This window comes from Panulirus ornatus, chromosome 36 (assembly GCF_036320965.1).
Source record: "Panulirus ornatus isolate Po-2019 chromosome 36, ASM3632096v1, whole genome shotgun sequence".
NCBI lineage: Eukaryota > Metazoa > Arthropoda > Malacostraca > Decapoda > Palinuridae > Panulirus > Panulirus ornatus.
In genome coordinates, this window is record NC_092259.1 from 10893429 (window position 1) to 10906022 (window position 12594).

General features: G+C 38.3%; 1 protein-coding gene across 16 annotated transcripts in view; it reads left to right on the plus strand.

Annotated features, from left to right (window-relative positions):
- Nucleotides 1–12555, plus strand: part of LOC139760347 (cubilin-like) — a 344737-nt gene extending 332182 nt beyond the window's left edge. For 13 of the 16 annotated variants that reach the window (XM_071683382.1, XM_071683384.1, XM_071683396.1 and 10 more), the window contains 2 exons: nucleotides 2131–2336; nucleotides 10137–12555. In XM_071683382.1, the coding sequence (XP_071539483.1) occupies nucleotides 2131–2336; nucleotides 10137–10223 (293 nt within the window). In that variant the 3' untranslated portion in view covers nucleotides 10224–12555. The remainder of the gene's footprint in view (nucleotides 1–2130; nucleotides 2337–10136) is intronic. The other 3 variants (XM_071683385.1, XM_071683394.1, XM_071683397.1) reach the window with 2 other exon arrangements.
- The last annotated feature ends 39 nt before the right edge of the window (nucleotides 12556–12594 follow it).

Consider the following 12594-nt stretch of genomic DNA (forward strand, 5'->3'; position numbering starts at 1 on the left):
TTTCCCTTGACAACCACTTTTCCTCACATTATATCTTGCTTGTTGAATAATTTTTTTCTGTGATAAATGACTATTCTAAGCTTGTCTGGTAATCTAGGATTGTCTGCTTCACACCAGTATATATATTGTCATCTGACATTTCATATCTATCAGATAATGCTCCTTTAGTTTGGTTACCATTCCTAAAGAAGCACAGAGAACTTATAGAGAAGGTGTAAAGGAGGGCAAGAAAGGTGGCACCAGAATTAAGAGAGGCAAGAGGCCTTAAATTTGCCTGCCTTGGAAGGAGTGAGGGGTGACTTGATTACAAACTTTAAGTTTTCGAAAGAGATCAGTGATATGCACATTGAACAGTTTTTCAAGAGACGTAGGAGTATAACAACCAAAGGACATAACATGAAATTAAAGAAGCAACATGTAAAGAAAGGTTTGAAGTACTTTTTTTAGTATAAGAGAGGTGGATGAATGGAATAAGCTGACTGAAGACATGGTTAATATAGACAGCTTTCAGAAGTTTAAGAAGTTGTATGATAATAGAACACCTCCCCATATAGTATAGATAGTTAATAAATTGATGTAATTATTACACATCCACCCTCTTCCTTTCCTTTCTACTCAAGGCCCAAGATTTTCATTCACACAACACTGCTGGGACTTCTTTACCTTTACTCATAACCATCTTTGCCCTTACAGAGTGTGACATAATCTTTATCACATCCAAGACCTTAACCACATCTCCCACCCTTTAACTCACTTCAGCTTCCATGGTTCTATCCACTTCCCATTCCAGTCTCAGGCACTCTACTCTTTGCTGGCTCCCTCATTTAAACTCACACTCAATTCAACTTTTTTTACCCCTATGGTACACCATTACTTTACTTTTGTTTACATTTATTTTCTTTTTTTCACACACTTTCCTAACCTCTGTCACCAGATTTTGGAATTTGCCACCATAGCCATGTTGTTTGCACTCAGTAACTGATCTTCCTCCTGTGCCTCATCATTCTGAACATACTGCAGACATATCACTTGTGCCAAGACCCTCACAGTTATCCTCTTCACCACCACATCCATGAAAAGATTAATCAGCCATGGTGGCATCCAACCCCTTGATGCAGTGTAATGATGTGCAATATTACTTGAAATAAATTTCATGCTATTTTCATATTTGGTGTCTTTTTTCAATTGGAAAGTATCTAAAGCAGACTCTTAAATACTTTTCTTGCCCTGTAAGACTGGTTAGGAAGAAAATACACAAAAGACTCTACAAGGTTTTGCCTTATTTCAATAATATCATAATCATATTTGAAACTTACATTCCACCAGTAGATATCTAATATGCATTTGAGGAATGATTCATGCCGAGTTGCACATTCCATCATTTGTATTTCTTTAGGAAGTTTTTTGTAATTTGAGATGCTTCTTCACATCCTTTTACAAGAAGTATAGACCATTCCAATCAGATTTATGGATTTGGTTGGTAAAGCTCTTTCTTTACATCTTAGGATCAAAGATAGCAAGCTGGGACCATAGGTATTACTTTTATCAAGCTTGTAAAACAGTAACTGAAGGATGAGAGAAAGACATACATAAAGGAAAATGCAAAGGAGACCTAGAACCCAAGGGTAAGAAGTCTGGTCAACCTGTGTTGGGAGATTTTTTTTTTTTGGTGACTCTCGCCCAATGAATATTTTCAGATGGGAATCCAGTTGTAGTGACCTCCAGTGGTTAGGATGTTAACAGTTTCTTCAGGTGATGATGAGATTACAAAATGTTTTTTAAGTAAAATGCTTATTCATTTATAAAGAACAGAAATATATCCAATAACAAAACAAATAAATAATAAGGTAACCAAAATCTTAGGTTAAAAATTTATGATATCAAGTTGGTAGCCATCTTGAATTTTTAGGCTGCCAGTGAATTTGATTCCCAAAAACAATACACTCAATTTCATCCTTGAACCACCCCATGATATATGAAACTCCTAATTGCTTTCCTACTGTATGAATATGTGTCGGGGATTTCAGCAGTATGAAGATAGAATCCTTTAATATAATCACTGATTACACAGAAATCTCAAGCAATATTGAGTGAACAATTAAATCTTAACTGTTTTGTCTTTCTCTTTAGGTGCAAAAGATCCAGTAGTAAATGTGTTAATGCTGGTTGGTGTTGGCCTGGGCATCTCATCAGTCGTGCTCATTGTGATATGCATCTGGTGCCACCGTAAACATGTGAAACGGCGGGAAGATGGTGCTCTGCCACATCATGTGCACGTGTGTGAACGCGGGGCACGATTTGCCTCAGTGGACAGTGTAGGCCACAGCGGTATTAACGTACATCATGTTTGCCTTCTTGACTTTACCTGTCTTCTTTGTTTGAGTACAAATAAGAGTAGTAGCTGGGATGACTGATGAGATAAGACATTTCTGATTTATTAGTAAGATAAAATGGTAATTTCAAATCAGTATGGATGTTGTTTTAATTGATTGTGTATATTCATGATTGACTCTTACTTGAAGCTGTCCTCTTGTTAAAAGATTTTGCATATGTTTTGTGACAAGTAGCATTTGAACATTTTTAACACAAAACATAATTTACAGGTTTTATGATTCAATACTGGGCAAAAACTTCATAATCTATAAATAATTTACAAGTTTTATGATTCAATACTGGGCAAAAACTACATAATCTATAAATTTGCTATTTCTTATACTCAGACACTAGAGTTATAATTTCAGAAAATGACACTTAAATATTCAGTCTTGGGTATAATGAGGAATGTGTAAAAAGAGAGGTCATTATATTTAAGGGCAAATACAGGTTATGTTTAATGGTATATTAGTCTCATTGTTACAGTGTGGATGCAAGGCTTGGGCCTGAGACAAATTTTAAAGGATGAGGTGGATGTTTCAGAAATAAAATGTTTGAGGACAACATGTGGTGTAAGGAGGGTAATAGAGAGGTAAGGTAGTAAGAGGAGTATGTATCAGAGAGCTGAGGAATTTAAGCTGAAATGGTTAGATACATGGTGAGGATGAGTGAAGAAAGGATGAATAAGTGGATATGCATGTTAGGAATGGAAAAGGAAAACCAAGGAGGAGGTGGAAGGATGGAGTGAAAGATACTTTGGAGGCTCGGGGCCTGAACGTTCAGGATGGTGCAAGGTATGTAAGGGATAGAGCAGATTGGGGTGATGTGGTTTACAGGGTATGTCATGCTGTCAGTAGGTTGAACCAGGGCATATGAAGCAGTTAGGCAAAACCATGGAAAGGTCTGTAGAGCCTAGTTCTGGATAGGAGGCTCTGCTCAAGAATGGTTGTGAACAACAGATGCCATTTCTTCATCTGTTCCTGGTGCTGCCTCATTATGTAGGAAATGGCTAACATGTATGAAAAAAAAAAGAAATCAGTCTCTGTCATGATGCAGTATATACACCAGTTTTGTAATAAGAGAAGGATAACATTTTTTTGAGAAGCAACAGTCGTATTGAGTGTGTTTTTGGATGATTGTAGATCTGGTGGGGTGATGCTTAAGATTGTGTTGGAAGAGCAGTTGTTTATTGGTTGTTGGGTCATTGCACATTTTTAGTGTTGTGTTTGCTGGGATTGGGAATCTGTGAACCTTTATTTTTTCTTATGAATTAAGAGTTAAGTATCCCTAGTTTAGAAAAGCATTATTTACCAGATTGGCCAATACAAAGTATGTGTGGCACGGGTGTGGTGTGGTGGTGGGTTTTATGGGCAGTACAAAGAATTACAGATGTGGTAAGTAATTAAAAAAGGCATGCTGCTGCACCCTGTGGTTGCTAGCAAGTAAGTGAGGCCTCCAAGCAGCTCCAATTGCTCTTTCTTTGTTTGGGTTGCCATCTGTGGCCAGCCAGCAGAGCTTACAGTGCTCATGAAATTTGAATTGAGGTAGTAGAGCATGTTACCTTGGATGAGGACAGTAGCACCCTACAACACTTTCCACAGTTGAGGGCAATAGCACTGAAAGAGTTAAATTCATTACCTTGATATTACTTGTGAAGTGTTTACACGTTTTTTTCTTGTTTGTCTTTTTTCCCTGGTCTTGTTGGTGACCATATGATATGACTGTACCAGTGTTTCCTTTTGGTATGCATTGAACCGGTTTGTTATCAATGTTCTCTCTCTTTTGGTGATGTTCTGATTATCACCTCACTCATTGATTGACCATATAGTTATTTCATCATTTTGTTCTTCATATTCTAGCATTTATTTATGATTACATTCAAATTTTAACTCTTCTTCAAAAAATATTTTTCCTGCAGGCTCTTTATAGGGAGCAGCAGTTATGTCAAATATCTTTTCATGGTTCATTTGTTCAGATTTCTTTACATTAAATAACATTAGACTCACTTCCCATTTGAATGTTATACTTAGGTCTTACATTCTCTTGTATGCTCTTCTCTGCTTATCATTTTATGTAATCTCGTGACATATCCAAAACAATTCTTTCTCTTGTATGCCTTTGTTTGCATTGATATAATATTGTTATGATGAGTATTGAGGCTATTTGAGGAACTATCTTGATAAAACATCATCTTCACCAAACATAATTCCATATGCTAATATTTGATTGAAATTTTTGTGATAAGATCAACTTTATCCATTTTCTTATCTTACCTCTTTGTCCTATCTTGCTACTTTTTCAATACAGTCTTATAATTTACTTTGACAAATGCCTTAGCAAAGTCAAGATAGACAATATCCATTTTCTTTCTTTGCATTAGTGTTTCATGTCAAGCAACTGTATTTGTGTACATATGCCTAGTACTAATCAGTATTGACCTTCATAAATGTTATTGTTGTGGATTACTTGTTTTATTATATGATTCTTTATCACTTCTTCAGAGTTAGTAAAAATCACTTGCAAATTCAAACATATAGATCGACATTGTTTTGGTAGAATCGTTGATCCTCTCATGTAAATGATACGTGTGCCATTATGTGTGTCATCTATAATATTGTCATTTAGGCTTTGTCTCATCATTAACCTCAATGGTTTTCATTTTTATAGAAATATTACAGGAATTCCATCTGGTCCCAGAGCTGAGTATCCTTTTAGTTTGTCTGTTGTTTTTATTATATCTTCCTCATATACTTCAGCATTGGCGATGGCATTCTCATCACTTAGGTTTATCTAACTATTATATCTGTATCTCTGATGCCTATTCCCAGTTGGAACTCATCCAAGGGGTTGGCCAAGGCATTAGAGTCTACTATGACTAGTGAACTCCTGCGTTTCTTCTTAGCCTTTAGTGCCTCACCCATAACAGGCCATTGGCAGATGACAACTCTAGCACAGTGTTTGCAGAGGCTTCTACTCAATGATTCTACTGACTACTTCTACCTAATGCTCCTGCCTAATGTTCCTACCTACTACTCTTAGCTAATGCCTCTGCATAAATGTTCCTACGTACTACCACTACCTGTTGCTCCTACCAGGGCTAGCACACACTGCTCACCGCAGGAAAATCTATTGTTATGAAGAAGGAGCTATGCAAGTTAAGTGTTGTCAAGTATTATTTATGACAAGGAGCGGTTGTATGTTTGAGGAGAGAATGCCAGTAGTCCATGTGTGGGTGAAGCAGAAAGAAAAGATTGCTATCTGGGCCAGAGGAGTGCAGCTTGATGACCCCTGAAGTGCTGGTTCACTACACAGCCATCACTAACCTTCTCAGTACTCAGGCAGGAAGTACTGGCAATATACCTCTCTGACTGTTGGGTGCCTACCAACTACCAACCATGTTATTTTCTTTGGTTTACATACTGAGTGTTGATACATATTAATCCATGAGCATCATACATAATCTTTTGAGTTATCTTCATTCTTTCCTCTTACCTAGGATTATCCAATTTCCGTTCATTTATTTTTCTGTTTAAGAAAATTGTTTTTTATTGTTTTATGTTATTTTTAGCTTTCTTTTTATTTTTATTTGTTCTCTTCTATGTGCTTTCATTATTCTCCACTCAGCTATCCTGAGTTTTATCTGAAGCTCTTCTATCCTTCCTTTACTGATGTTCTCTTTGATGTTTTCCATTCTTTTAGACTTCCAGCTTTTTCCCCCTACTCTGTTCCTTCTTTTGGAGAGTAATACAGGAAGGGAGGATCTCCAGCTGTCTGCCCCTGCCCCTCAGTTGCCTATTATGACATGCAGGGAATATGTTGGCAGAATTCTTTTTCCCCTATCCCCAGGGATATTTATCATATTTATTTTTATCTATCATATTTTTTATCATATTTCTATCTATCATATTTATTTCTATTTACTTCCCACGCATTCCTCACGTGTCGTAGAAGGCGACTAAAGGGGACGGGAGCGGGAGGCTAGAAATCCTCCCCTCCGTGTATTTTAACTTTCTAAACAGGGAACAGAAGAAGGAGTCACGTGGGGAGTGCTCATATTCCTTGAAGGCTCAGATTGGGGTGTCAAATTTTTGTGGCTGTAACCAAAATGAGAAAAAAGGAGAGATAGGTAGTATGTTTGAGGAAAGGAACCTGGATGTTTTGGATCTAAGTGAAACAAAGCTCATGGATAAAGGGGAAGAGTGGTTTGGGAATGTTTAGGAAGTAAAGTCAGGGGTTAGTGAATGAACAAGAGCAAGGGAAGGAGTAGCACTACTCCTGAAACAGGAGTGGTGGGAGTATGTGATAGAGTGTAAAGAAAGTAAACTCTAGATTGATATGGGTAAAACTGAAAGTGGATGGAGAGAGATGGGTGATTATTGGTGCATATGCACTTGGGCATGAGAAGAAAGATGATGAGAGGCAAGTGTTTTGGGAGCAGCTGAGTGAGTGTGTTAGTAGTTTTGATGCACGAGACTGGGTTATAGTGATGGGAGATTTGAATGCAAAGGTGAGTAATGTGGCAGTTGAGGGAATAATTGGTGTACATGGGGTATTCAGTGTTGTAAATGGAAATGGTGAAGAGCTTGTAGATTTCTGTGCTGAAAAAGGACTGATGATTGGGAATACCTGGTTTGAAAAGAGAGATATACGTAAATATACGTATGTAAGTAGGAGAGATGGCCAGAGAGCGTTATTGGATTATGTTTTAATTGATAGGCGCGCGAAAGAGAGACTTTTGGATGTTAATGTGCTGAGAGGTGCAACTGGAGGGATGTCTGATCATTATCTTGTGGAGGTGAAGGTGAAGATTTGTTGAGGTTTTCAGAAAAGAAGAGAGAATGTTGGGGTGAAGAGAGTGGTGAGAGTAAGTGAGCTTGGGAAGGAGACTTGTGTGAGGAAATACCAGGAGAGACTGAGTACAGAATGGAAAAAGGTGAGAACAAAGGACGTAAGGGGAGTGGGGAAGGAATAGGATGTATTTAGGGAAGCAGTGATGGCTTGTGCAAAAGATGCTTGTGGCATGAGAAGCGTGGGAGGTGGGCAGATTAGAAAGTGTAGTGAGTGGTGGGATGAAGTAAAATTATTAGTGAAAGAGAAGAGAGAGGCATTTGGACGATTTTTGCAGGGAAATAATGCAAATGAGTGGGAGATGTATTAAAGAAAGAGGCAGGAGGTCAAGAGAAAGGTGCGAGAGGTGAAAAAGAGGGCAAATGAGAGTTGGGGTGAGAGAGTATTATTGAATTTTAGGGAGATAAAAAGATGTTTTGGAAGGAGGTAAATAAAGTGCGTAAGACAAGGGAACAAATGGGAACATCAGTGAAGGGGGCTAATGGGGAGGTGATAGCAAGTAGTGGTGATGTGAGAAGGAGATGGAGTGAGTATTTTGAAGGTTTGTTGAATGTGTTTGATGATGCAGTGGCAGATATAGGGTGTTTTGGTCAAGGTGGTGTGCAAAGTGAGAGGGTTAGGGAGAATGATTTGGTAAACAGAGAAGAGGTAGTAAAAGCTTTGCGGAAGATGAAAGCCGGCAAGGCAGTAGGTTTAGATGGTATTGCAGTGGAATTTATTAAAAAAGGGGGTGACTGTATTGTTGACTGGTTGGTAAGGTTACTTAATGTATGTATGATTCATGGTGAGGTGCCTGAGGATTGGCAGAATGCGTGCATAGTGCCATTGTACAAAGGCAAAGGGGATAAGAGTGAGTGCTCAAATTACAGAGGTATAAGTTTGTTGAGTATTCCTGGTAAATTATATGGGAAGGTATTGATTGAGAGGTTGAAGGCATGTACAGAGCATCAGATTGGGGAAGAGCAGTGTGGTTTCAGAAGTGGTAGAGGATGTGTGGATCAGTTGTTTGCTTTGAAGAATATATGTGAGAAATACTTAGAAAAGCAAATGGATTTGTATGTAGCATTTATGAATCTGGAGAATGCATATGATAGAGTTGATAGAGATGCTCTGTGGAAGGTATTAAGAATATATGGTGTGGGAGGCAAGTTGTTAGAAGCAGTGAAAAGTTTTTAACGAGGATGTAAAGCCTGTGTATGTGTAGGAAGAGAGGAAAGTGATTGGTTCTCAGTGAATGTTGGTTTGCGGCAGGGGAGCGTGATGTCTCCATGGTTGTTTGATTTGTTTATGGATGGGGTTGTTAGGGAGGTGAATGCAAGAATTTTGGAAAGAAGGGCAGGTATGCAGTCTGTTGTGGACGAGAGAGCTTGGGAAGTGAGTCAGTTGTTGTTCGCTGATGATACAGTGCTGGTGGCTGATTCGGGTGAGAAACTGCAGAAGCTGGTGACTGAGTTTGGTAAAGTGTGTGAAAGAAGAAATCTGAGAGTAAATGTGAATAACAGCAAGGGTTGAGGGATAAGTCAATCGAGGAGAAAAACTGGAGGAAGTGAAGTGTATTAGATATCTAGGAGTGGATTTGGCAGAGGATGGAACCATGGAAGTGGAAGTCAGTCATAGGGTGGGGGAGGGGGCGAAAGTTCTGGGAGCATTGAGGAATGTGTGTAAGTCGAGAACGTTATCTTGGAAAGCAAAAATGAGTTTGTTTGAAGGAATAGTGTTCCAACAATGTTATATGGTTGCGAGGCGTGGGCTATAGATAGAGTTGTGCAGAGGAGGGTGGATGTGCAGGAAATGAGATGCTTGAGGACAATATGTGGTGTTAGGTAGTTTGATCGAGTAAGTAATGAAAGGGTAAGGGAGATGTGTGGTAATAAAAAGAATGTGGTTGAGAGAGCAGAGTTGGGAGTTTTGAAATGGTTTGGTCGCATGGAGAGAATGAGTGAGGAAAGATTGACCAAGAGGATATATGTGTCAGAGGTGGAGGGAACGAGGAGAAGTGGGAGACCAAATTAGAGGTGGAAAGATGGAGTGAAAAGGATTTTGAGTGATCGGGGCCTGAACATGCAGGAGGGTGAAAGGCGTGCGAGGAATAGAGTGAATTGGAACGAGATGGTATACTGGGGTTGACGTGCTGTCACTGGATTGAACCAGGGCATGTGAAGCTGAAGCGTCTGGGGTAAACCATGGAAAGTTCTATGGGGCTTAGATGTTGGATGTGGAAAGGGAACTGTGGTTTCAGTGCATTATACATGACAGTTAGAGACTGAGTGTGAACGAATGTGGCCTTTGTTGTCTTTTCCTAGCGCTACCTCATGCACATGCAGGGGGAGGGGGTTGTTATTTCATGTGTGGCGGGGTGGCGACGGGAATGAATAAAGGGCAGACAGTATGAATTGTGTACATGTGTATATATGTATATGTCTGTGTGTATATTTATGTATACGTTGAGATGTATAGGTATGTATATTTGCGTGTGTGGACGTGTATGTATATACATGTGTATGTGGGTGGGTTGGGCCATTTTTTCATCTGTTTCCTTGCGCTACCTCGCTAACGTGGGAGACAGCGACATAGTATAATAAATGAATATAAATATATTTCTATCTAGTTAAAATTTATGTTACTGAAACTTTTATCATCCTTTTCCTTGTATTATTTTTCTTTTATGTTCCTTTTCCTTGTTATACTTTTTTCTTTTATGTCTAGAGAGTAAGTTGTACACTCTGTGTTATGATGTAATGTGCTCTGTTTTATTTCCGTCATTATCAGTGTGTAAGTAGCAATTTTGTTGTCTCTTTTTGGCATGTGATTAACTTTTTCTAGCTTGATTGTTTCACATGTGTTCATTACCTTCTTTAACTGTAAGAGGTTCAAAAATCAAAATCGATCTTATTAATATTTTCATGTTTTTTCAGGGTGATCGCAGCTTATCACCAGTTTTAGGAGCTCGACAAGCTCATCATCTCAGCCGCACCTCCTTACGTACAGAAACGGTCGTCTGAGACTACGCCCAGCACCACCCCACTTGTGGGCTCTCAGCCTCAGGGGGTGGTGCTGAGGAATCTCGAACACCTACTCCCACTGCTTCGTCGCACCATGGGCTCCTGATGTATTGAACTGGATTGGGTCCAAAAGAGTCATGATGTACCTTTGATGGATCCGAAGTTCTAAAAGTCCCCATACATTAGAAATGAGAGTTAAGTATCTAGAAGTGTGCCATACCTCAAAATCTTATGAGTGAATTTGATACTGATTTGCTAATATACAGTACAGAAATGAAGTGACACCATATCAGACACACAGAAGAAATGGAGAAAGATGAAAGTTGTTGAAATAAAGATCTCGTTTATTTGCTATATAGTGTTTTCCATGTCATCAGGAGTCTTGAAGTTCATACAGAAAATCTTGTACCTCTATTATTCATTTGGATCATTTCCTGAAATGATGAAAATGCCAGAGCCTGTATATTAAAAGGCTTCTTACAGGTGCTAAAATAAGTGGTGCGACTACCAGCGGTGGTCTATGATGCAATGGCAATCAGTAATTTTTATTGTGCTAAGAACTTAACCATGACTTTCAACCTTAAGCTGAAACTTTTGATAAAGTTCCACTACCAGACAGTGACAGTTACTCCACTGCAAACTGTTTTCCAACAAATTTATTGGAAATGCAATACAGCCATTTCCAACAGTTTTTCTCATTTGTGGAAAGCACATACTTTATCTCCACAACTGGAAGAACCAGAGGCAGATCCTAGCAGGAAATGGGATTTGTTCTCTGCACTTTCATTTTGTTAATGGAAAATATTTTTTTATATGTAGATTTCAGGGTGATGAATCAGTTAGATACTTTGAACTGTTCATGAAAAATTCCAGTGAATTCAGTCATGTTGGTGGCATATGAACCTTTACCAATGCTTAGCAGTGTCATCTGGAAGCGCATTACCTGGTATCATGGTGCTCATTTTGTTGAGATCACCAGTAACACTCTATAGACATGTGCTCAATATCAGATAGGATAAGAGACAGTCTAGTTGTTGTGATGTTAAAATGAGATTCTTTGTTCTGATCCCCTTTCTTGTTCATAAACTGATGTTCAGAGACCTGTTGCCCTTATCTGCACATCTGTTTCATCTGTGCTTTTTGCAGTAGTGAGGCATGGTAGTCTCCTCTTTGCTTGTAGATATTATGTATAATCAATTTCAAAGATACAGCTTTGTGCCTCACTACTTCCTTAGAACTAGTCAGTTTCATTATGATTTATCATGACATTGTTTATAATTGGTCCTGTTATTTTGTGATGAGATTTTATTGTTTTCAGTAATTTGCAACATTTAAAGTATATGGTAACTCTTCATAGATTGGCATCTAGAAGAATTACCACTGCCTTGTAATTTGAGTAGTTTCCTGAACCTATATGTAAACTCTAGCTCCTTGAGTTTACTCAATATCATTTGGACCCTGGCATAGTCAGGTGGCCAGCTTATGGCAGAAGCTGCTGGTATAATTTACTATGGTCTTCCCCCTGACACGGAATCACGTGAGCAAGGATAACGTATTTGATTCCTGGCCCAGGTCTTCACAAACTTAAAGCGGGTTTATTGGTGTAAGTGGCACAAATGTGGACTAGCTGCTATGTGATGTCAACTGGAACAATAAGTTGGACAATAATAATAATATTAATAATAAGGAAGAGCAGTATTATGCAGATACAAGTACATGTAGTTGTGAAGATGTGCCAACACATGCAGCAGAAAAAATATATGCTTTCTTGTTTTCTTTGTAATTTTGTTCAAGTTAAGATGAGTTCATTTGGGCTGCATTATCTCCCACGACGGAACATCGTTGTTTGACGTAAAGTATTTATTTTGAGGAAGGAGTGGTTTCAACTCAAATTCTTTTTATGATAAATGTGTATGAATTATAGTGGGAGTTGTTCACTTCCAGTATTTCTTTGCAAAATGCTGTGTATAATATTTGACCACTGATGATTCATCACATCAAAATTATGTGCCCATGGTTTTTGTATCATGTTTTGGCGAAGAGGACATGGAAGTTGAATGGAATGAAAAAAAGTGCTAAAGTGCATGATTACTTATTTTTGGATTTTAATTTTCTTTGTATTGTTTTTGCACAGCAAGCTTTAACATTTTTGGAATAAAAAAATGAGATTATGCTGACTGAGTGTATGTATGAGTGTATATACAACAACCAACTGCCCGTGTTCCCCAGCTTAATAGCTGTGTTACACCTTTGTAAAATAATGTAATGAATAATCAGTCTGTCTCAGTATGTCTCAAAGCATCAAATAAAGAAGTTTCCAGATTTCTTTCTACATGAAGGTGTCATTTTTCACAGTAAATTTAAAACTTTT